The sequence below is a fragment of the Lethenteron reissneri genome, chromosome 57 (genome assembly GCF_015708825.2).
Source record: "Lethenteron reissneri isolate LAM-NWPU_2019-01 chromosome 57, ASM1570882v1, whole genome shotgun sequence".
Classification (NCBI taxonomy): Eukaryota; Metazoa; Chordata; class Hyperoartia; order Petromyzontiformes; family Petromyzontidae; genus Lethenteron; species Lethenteron reissneri.
In genome coordinates, this window is record NC_083835.1 from 254,619 (window position 1) to 262,688 (window position 8,070).

Here is an 8,070-nt window from a genome sequence, read left to right on the forward strand (position 1 = left end):
TCGTGGGTTATCAAGTTTATCCCTTCAAGACACTTGCTTAAATCAACACAACGGTATTCTAATCTTGATTTGAAGCTTTCGTGACCAAAGAGTATACAACGGTATTCGGCAACTCAACTTCATGCACCGTGTGGATTATTTCTCAAACGTATCCCCACCATTTTCCACTCCCCAACTCTCCCATTGTGGCATCGTTTTTGTCCCCCCACCCCCACCCCCGACCTCCGCGATCATCTGCCGGCGCCCGTGCTCAGTTCTGGCGGCTGCGCCGGAGATTGCGCCCAGCGGTGGGGATTTCGTCCTTGTAGACGCTGTAGTTCTTCATCACCGTGTCGATCCAGGGCAAATAGCGTGAGACGCGGGCGTAGATCCCGAACTTTCCCTTGCGGTTGCAGCCCTCGCCCCAGCTGATGATGCCGGTGGAGAACCACGTGTTGGCATAGGGCGTGACGTGGGGGCCGCCGCTGTCGCCCTGGCACGCGTCCGTCTTCGAGTCGCTGTAGCCGGCGCAAAACATGTTCTTGGTGATGGTGTAGCTGCTCGATTCCTTGCACCGTGCCATGTCCTGGTACGGCACAAAGGACGTCTGCAGCACTTTGGCCTGTGCACGGGGACGGGCGGGGATGCGCAAACAAATATAAATCGGCGAAAAAAGAATTGCATTACAGAAGAATGAAAAAATAGTGGACAATCACACGTTAATATTAAATAAAATTCATTTATTGATAGCTGAATCGGCCAAATATTAACATGCATTCAGGGCCATTATGTATATAGACGAGGACACGTGTCAAATGGGTGGGTGGAATGTGGAGGTGGGTGGGAAGAGGTCACGGTACCTTTAACCCGCGCTCGCGCAGGTAACCCCAGCCGCTGATGCGAGCCAGCTCCTCCTTGAGCACGTTGTCCGCAAAGTCCGGCTCGGGCAGGCAGGCGGGCAGCACGTACTTGTTGAACTTGATGGGCTCGCTCATCTGCAGCAGCGCGATGTCGTTGTCGTAGGTGGCGTTGTTAAAGCGGTTGTGCATCACCATCTGCTTGATGGATATCTGCTGCTCCGTGGGCTCAGACACCGTGCGGTTGTGCTCACCTAGGGACGGGGAGGGAGAGGGATGGGGGGGCATGTAAGCAGCGAATTGGACGATGTGGTGCTGCGGTTCCAGACCTCTTGCATGGCGGTCCCTGATCAAGAACGCTGCCAACATTGCAGCCCAACGTCGGCAACTCCCCAAGCCGTTGCCGTGCCCAAGCAATCCTACGGTGCGGCCACGCCGCCGGATTTCATCACTCCACCTCCATGCGCGGATGACCCCGCCGGACGCGCCCCATTTGTCATCGTCGACGGCTTCCGCTCCTTCGTAATTATTGACCGTCGGCCATCACTCCCTTGTAGCGATCAGCCCTGGCCCACCGACATTCTTTAGAAGTTGCGAGTGAAGCCACTGAACCTGCTCTTGGTTTGGACGAGACGCGATGCAGGGCGACTCACCGACGATGACGATGTCGGGCTCGGACGGGATGCAGTGGGCGGCCGTCAGGACCCACTCCCGGTTGAGGATGGTTCCGCCACAAAAGCCCTCACCCTTCTTGTCCAGAATCAGAACCTGGGAACAGAGGCGAGGGTGAGACGATGAGGGAGCCTCGACTCCATGGGCTGTGCCAGAACGCTTGCCAAGGTCACGTGATGCAGGGCCCTTGTGTTCCCTAGTTTTTCAATGGAGCGTCTTGAATTTTATCCAGCAGATCGGTGGTGAGTCAAAATTTTAGTTGGGGGTTGATTCAACTCCATCATCCCTCTAGGGTTGATAAAAAAGAGTACCACTTTGTGGAGAAGTCGATCGTGATTGATTTATGGACAGATTAATATCTGCCATAGGAATGTGGAATTTCCAACACTGGCTCATGGCTGTAAACACCTGAAGCTCAGCAAGTCACCTTGACTTGTATTTATTTACGTGTAAAGGAGTTCCAGACCGGGTGAGTCTTGCAAGCGGACTTTAGTCCGTCTTCAGTGCAGTTCGTCGCGCTTCAGGGATTCACTCCGTTCAGGCACCACCCGAGCCTCTCCCCTCTGCTCCTCTCTACCCGTCCCTTGCAGGACTCCCCCCGACTCTCCACCAATCCCTTTCGTTTGTCCGAACGGCATCCCAACTGACCCCTCATTTGCATCTTTCAAATGATTCTGATGACCAATCAGATTTTAATGGTTCTCCACCTTCCAATCAAATTGTGCGCCCGACGTCGGCTCCCCCTGCGACAGCTCCTCGCCAGTGAGAGTCGGGTGCGCTACTTGAGCCAACGAGCCCTGAGACCCGGGGAGCATTTTTTTAAATCAGGTCCGCCACTTAGCGCCCTTTCCATATGCATTGGAGCTGCAGAGTTTAACCCCACGGTGTACTATCTGCTGTTGCTGATGCTGCAGTGTCTGCTGCTGCTGTTGTTGTGTACCTGCCAGGGACACTCCCCGAGGGGGCATTCTTCTCCCCCCGCGATGCGCAAGTCCCCCTCGGACCCCTCTGCAATGTAGCTGCTGTTGTCGGACACCGTGGAGTGAGGGGGCACGGGTTGGACCGGCGTTGCCACAGTGACGGATGAAGCCTCTCGCTTCGACCGAGGCTTCTTCACCTGCACCTGGATTCTGCCACACGGGAAGGGCACTGCCCCCCACACCCCACAAGCACAATGCCGGTGTCCCCCCCACAAATGAACGTGAGACACGTTCACCGAGGTTTGACGTCTGGCCAACCCAAACCGATCTATCCAAGAGCAACCTCCAAGACCTCCCCAAGTCAAGATGTTGTGGCCATGCAACCCAAATTACGGACCATATAGTGAACCGCTGAAGTCTGCACTCCTTAACCGGAGGAGCAAAACTACCAAAACTCTCCCCTGAAGCCCTCTTGTCATGGAGAGCAGACATCGACATCGAGCTCCATAGCAAGTATCGACTCGAGGAGTAAAATCGCTACGACCATGGTTCCTGTTCCCGTGAACTTCACCAATTGATCTCTACAGCGATGTTGAGGACGCGCTCGATCAGACATCTCACCCACCACACTGTGCCATCACCACACTGTAGATCACAATAACACACTCGCCCACTCACGCATTCACACATCCATGACACTGCAGGTCACAACAATCATCTTACTCCATACCACCGCTCTCCACATTGGAATTCCCTCCTACCATCAGCGTCTCTTCCCAAAGCTCCTATAATAATACTGTAATAACCGCGCTCTTATCGATTCAATAAACCCGTTACACTGTTAATTATTTTCAGGACCCACCATTGTGACCTCTACTTAAAATTCAATCCCACGTGACTTGCTGCAGGAACAAATCTACATCGGGCCCTGTTCAGTCATAAAGTCATTATTGGAAAATATGTACTATACTTGGCTAATTCATTAACCTCATTGTCAAACTCAAGAAACCTAAGACGTCCATCTAATTGCCTTTTACCTTTCCCAAGAGCAGTAATTAGAATTGGTGACACCAATACATTGGAACAACAACAACTTGGTTTCCTCCCTGAACATCGTAAATCTTCCTTCAAAACATAAAATCAAGCAGAAGATTAGTGCTGGATACGACCACATTTGCTGGTGTGATTTGTAACTTTGATTCTTAACCGTATATCGATGGTTACATTTTCATGTGTAACTTTATTGAGGAACTCTGTGTTGTCTTGGTGTGGTCTGGGACTATTGGTGTCGTTTTGTTGCGGATTCCTCCTGCAGTCTAAATAATGATTCTGACAACTTTGGCAGTGCTGTTTGTTGCTGACCACTTGATGTTTTGGGCCCTATGGCCTATTGTGCTCATCAACTGTGACAAAAACAAACCCTGACCTTACAATCGAAACTAAAAAGTCGACAAGCTAAACACGTATCCTTGTCAGTTCATAGCTTGCACGCACGACTCAATCCCATTTGTTTGGCCGAGTCTGGTGGTAGAGGGTTTCACGACGCAACATCGATTGTGAGCCGCCCCCGCTTTTCCCGCGCGTGGCAGCGGGCGGCTGGCGGCGTTGGTTACCCATAGGCCGGCAGGACTTGCCGTCGGCGTGCAGTTTGTAGTCCTTGGCGCAGGAGCAGGAGAACTTCTCATCCGAGCCCTGGCAGAAGTGCTCGCAGCCACCGTTACGGAAGGTGCAGCCCAGCTTGGCTGCACGGGGGGGGGGGGGGGGGGGGGGCGTCATTTCGCTCGTTTGCTTCACCCTCACTTTCGTCTTAATTCGCATCTCTGATGGTTTCGTGGGAATCGCTCTTCAACTTTTACCGGTGAGCGAGCCGGAGCAACAATCGGTCGGCACGTCGTCGAACGCCGGCACGCGCGATGGTTGAGTGCGATCGGCCGCGTCGGGTAGCTACGGTCATTCACAACGTGGCCTGACCCGAACATCGATTATATTATTGGGTCGCTCGCTTCCAGAGTTTATTCTGCGTCGTGTCGCCTGCGGCAAAACACGACGCCGCGTAAGTTGATATCGCAGAACTGCTTGCGTGGTGCGATGATGTGTGGCGCGTACAGATTTCGCAGGTGTTCCCGTCGTAGCCGCTGAGGCAGTAGCAGGTGTACTGGTTGATCCCGTCCTTGCAGACGCCATTATTCTTGCACGGGTTGGAGCTGCACTGGTCTCCGTCTGGGGCACGCGAGACACGGCACCACCATCACGCGCACCGTCACCGGCGGCGTTTGCGTTCACGTCCCCGAACTGTGCCATGCGGTTCGTCACTCACCCGAGTATTTGTTCCAGAAGTCATTCTGGAAAAAAGCACAGAGCGAAGGGCATCATTTGGTGTGGGGGGTGGGGGCGTGAGGAAGCGGGACAGGGTGCGGATTGTGGGGCCTGCTGCCCATGGCACCTGTGTGTGTGTGAGCTTGACGGTCACGCATCCAAACACTTTCTAGGCTCGGACCCTGATGACCTCCCCACCAAGGGACGATCACCGCGAGCATCCTGAGAGGTCTGGGCACGCGAGTGTGAGCACAGTCCGGGCTCGCGCCGTTCTCATCGCGAGGGCTCTGCTGTGCTTCACAGACGGCAGCAGAGTCCGCGGTGGGTCCACAACATGGGGCCATGCCGCTCTCTGGTTTAACCCAACGGAGTAATTTTCGAGTAATATTTTACGTTTGGCCCGCGACTCCGGCCTTGGGAAAAACGTCGCGGGATCGATTTCATCCGCTGCGATGAATCCCCGTGGCACCGACCAGGGCGGTTCGCTGGGGTCGAACCGCCGCGAATCCCCGCGGCACACAAAACGACGACCCGCGTGCAGCGCGAGGCCCGGGGGCCGCAGCTCGGAGGCCGCCGCCGCCCCTGGGGCGTCTCGGGTGGTTGCGATGGCGCGAGTTGGGCCCCCTCACCGTTGCGTCGATGTTCTCGAACACCTCGCGCGCCTCCTCGAAGCTGCAGCGCTCCTCCATGCACTCGCGCTCCAGGTTCCCCTTGCGCAGCTCCTCCCAGCCGCTGTTGGCGCGCCGCACCCGCGCCAGGACGATCGCCGCCTGGCGCCGCTGTAGGAACACGTTGGCTGTGTGCGCATGCGTGCGTGTGTGTATACGTGCGTGCGTGTGTGCATACGTGCGTGTGTGTACGGGGAGCGGTAGTGTAGTGGTTAGCACGCTGCGCTACGAATCCGACGACCCGAGTTCGATTCCCGCTCACGGTTACGATTATCTGAACCCGTCCTGGGCCTCCCCTAGTTCGACTCGGCCTTAAGTTAGTGCCTGGTGCGGTATGTAAACATCAGCACTGGGCTTCATAGCTGCCAACATCCGTGAGTTGATCTGACAATCGAGAGCACAAAATCCGAGTGTATTTGAGGATTAAGCGCAGCCCTGAAAGTGCCTACTCACACAACTCCACTCGACCACACTGTCCAGATGTATCCCAAGATCTGGGCGTCCCCACTCTTCATCCCACCACACGCGACCTGCCGATCGACCGCGGGTACCAAATTTGTGCCGCTGGGTGGACAGAGGCGGTGGCGGAGGGATTTGAGAAACTCGCCCCCATTGTTTCAACTGCTGCGAGATGGAAGCGAACCGGTCCCCCTTGAGGTTGAGTCCAGCACGCTGCCGACCGTCGCCCTCACGCACAGAACCATGTGTGAGGCGACGCACGCGAGAGGGCACGCGGGCCCAGCCGTGTTGTCCTGTGCGGTCTCTTCACTTTTCTCAAGGCCAACAAATATTTACCAATCCCAAACACGGGCTACGGCTATATCTGATCCGCGCACAGGTCAGCGAGGGAGCGAGAGAGGGAGCGAGAGAGAGCGAGTGAGAGAGAGCGAGAGAGAGAGACAGAGAGAGCGAGGGAGAGAGAGCCCCCCCAGTGGCACCACCGCTGGGACACGGGACGCGCTATCAGGACAAACACGTACCACGTGAGTGTGTGTGTCCACGACACTGTTTGCTCTCCTCGCTCTCTGTTTGACTTGGGACTTAGTCTCAACACCAAAAACATTCGATACATAGTTCACATAAAACGTTTCTGACCAAGAACTACGATGCAAACGTTGAAAAATCTATTTTGGTTGTCATCATCATCAATCGTCGAATTTATTTCCGGCTCAACTGAGCATCGAGGTGGTGACCCTCTCCTGCGCACAGCCCCGAGCCAGCGGTGAAAGTTCCACATTCACATAGCGGGGATGAGCCTCTGTCGACATGGTAGCCGCTGTTGATTTTCCCACGTAGTGGTCTACACTTTATTGACCCCGAAGGGATGATGGGTCCAATCAACGCCCTACACAGGATTTGAACTCGCAACATACAGATTTTTTGACTAAACCCACAAACGTGTAAAAAGTACACGTCCTTTTTACATTCTGCTAAAACAATCAGCAGTTCCTGAAGAACTACATTGTGGTCCGCTTGTATAGATTGCACGAGAATAAATATGAGAAAATGCGATCAACCAACAGCTGATGTGCTCACCACTGCGCCATCGCCTCAACCAAACCCTCATGCGGACAATGTGGATCGTGCAGAGTTTGAATACCACTGCGTCTCCAGACGTTGCACAAACACACGGCGTCGTGCGCATTGCCTAGACACCGAAACATCTAGAGGCGAGAGAGAGCCATCGGATTCTATTTGCATTGAGAGACAGAAAGATGAACGTATGGGAATATACGCAGGCTAATGGCATCATCTAAACTGTTAAGAGAAGCGAGTGAGGCTTGGACAGGGCACGTCGCGGCTCGAAGGGACAATGGGGGGTGGTCAGAAATCATAATAATAATGATTGTCTAGGATGATCATGACGGAGTGGCGGCCAGGGAGCGGAACGCGTCTGAGAGGTCGTCCACCGAGGAGACGGAGCGATGAGCTTCTCGCGTGCACGAGCTGGATGGATCGATGCATAGCGGGACCGTGAGAGGTGGTGGCTCGGGGAGGCCTTCGTCCAGCAGCGGATTGATCCTGGCTGCTGGCAAAGATGATTGCGGGTCACGCGACGCGCACGCTCACTCACCGTGGCACGCGCTGGAGAGTAGCAGCACCGACCACAGGAGGCGGACGTTTCGGCCGCAGGAGGAAGCCATCGGTGTCCCCGCACTCCTCGCGTCTCCACACTTATGCTCTCCTCCTCCTAGCTGATCCAGACTCGGGTGGCCTCCTCCCTCTCTCCCCTTCCCTCTCCCTGACCCGGGGGCCTCGCGATGCCAAATGCGGCTCGCCCCCTTTTCATCCGCTGCCTCGACGCTCGGCAGATAACGCGAGGACAGGGGGAGGGGGGCAGATTGCGGGAGAGAGGGCCCAGGGTGAACGAGTGGAGACGCGTGTAGATTACGCAGTGAGGCTCTGTACTTACGGCGTACTGACTGACGTCAGGCAATGAACGGGTTATTAGCCCCACCCCTGGCCCTGATGGGCCCCGAACCACATTTAGATGCCTTGGTGAGGCCGGTGTACCATGATCTGGCTTGGCATGTCAAACATCCAGTGGAAAACTACCTGTACCTGGAAGGTCCCGTGCGAGCGCAGCTCGGATGTACCAGTGGAAAAGTGTGTCAACATAATCCCCATGACCCACACGGTATGGGGAGGCCCTCATCT

At 55.2% G+C, this 8,070-nt stretch overlaps 1 protein-coding gene across 2 annotated transcripts; it reads right to left on the reverse strand.

Annotated features, from left to right (window-relative positions):
- On the reverse strand, nucleotides 1–7,783 carry LOC133357162 (coagulation factor IX-like). 2 transcript variants are annotated; one of them, XM_061574973.1, is made up of 9 exons: nucleotides 7,487–7,783; nucleotides 5,374–5,540; nucleotides 4,746–4,770; nucleotides 4,535–4,648; nucleotides 4,042–4,170; nucleotides 2,449–2,657; nucleotides 1,490–1,604; nucleotides 840–1,090; nucleotides 1–601 (listed from the first exon to the last, which is right to left on the reverse strand). In XM_061574973.1, the coding sequence occupies exons 1-9, from the start codon at nucleotides 7,554–7,556 to the stop codon at nucleotides 251–253; spliced, it is 1,431 nt and encodes a 476-aa protein (XP_061430957.1). In that variant the 5' UTR covers nucleotides 7,557–7,783; the 3' UTR covers nucleotides 1–250. The 2 variants fall into 2 exon arrangements, with proteins under 2 accessions (XP_061430957.1, XP_061430958.1); XM_061574974.1 differs by lacking the exon at nucleotides 7,487–7,783 and adding an exon at nucleotides 5,866–6,223.
- Between the last annotated feature and the right edge of the window lie 287 nt (nucleotides 7,784–8,070).

Excerpts from the sequence above, each read along its gene's own strand:
- LOC133357162 (XM_061574973.1), bottom strand. The coding sequence starts at position 7,556 with ATGGCTTCCTCCTGCGGCCGAAACGTCCGCCTCCTGTGGTCGGTGCTG. Across the intron at positions 5,541-7,486 it reads ACTCTCCAGCGCGTGCCACG|CCAACGTGTTCCTACAGCGG; the intron begins GTGAGTGAGCGT and ends ATGCGCACACAG. Across the intron at positions 602-839 it reads TGCGCGAGCGCGGGTTAAAG|GCCAAAGTGCTGCAGACGTC; the intron begins GTACCGTGACCT and ends CCCCGTGCACAG.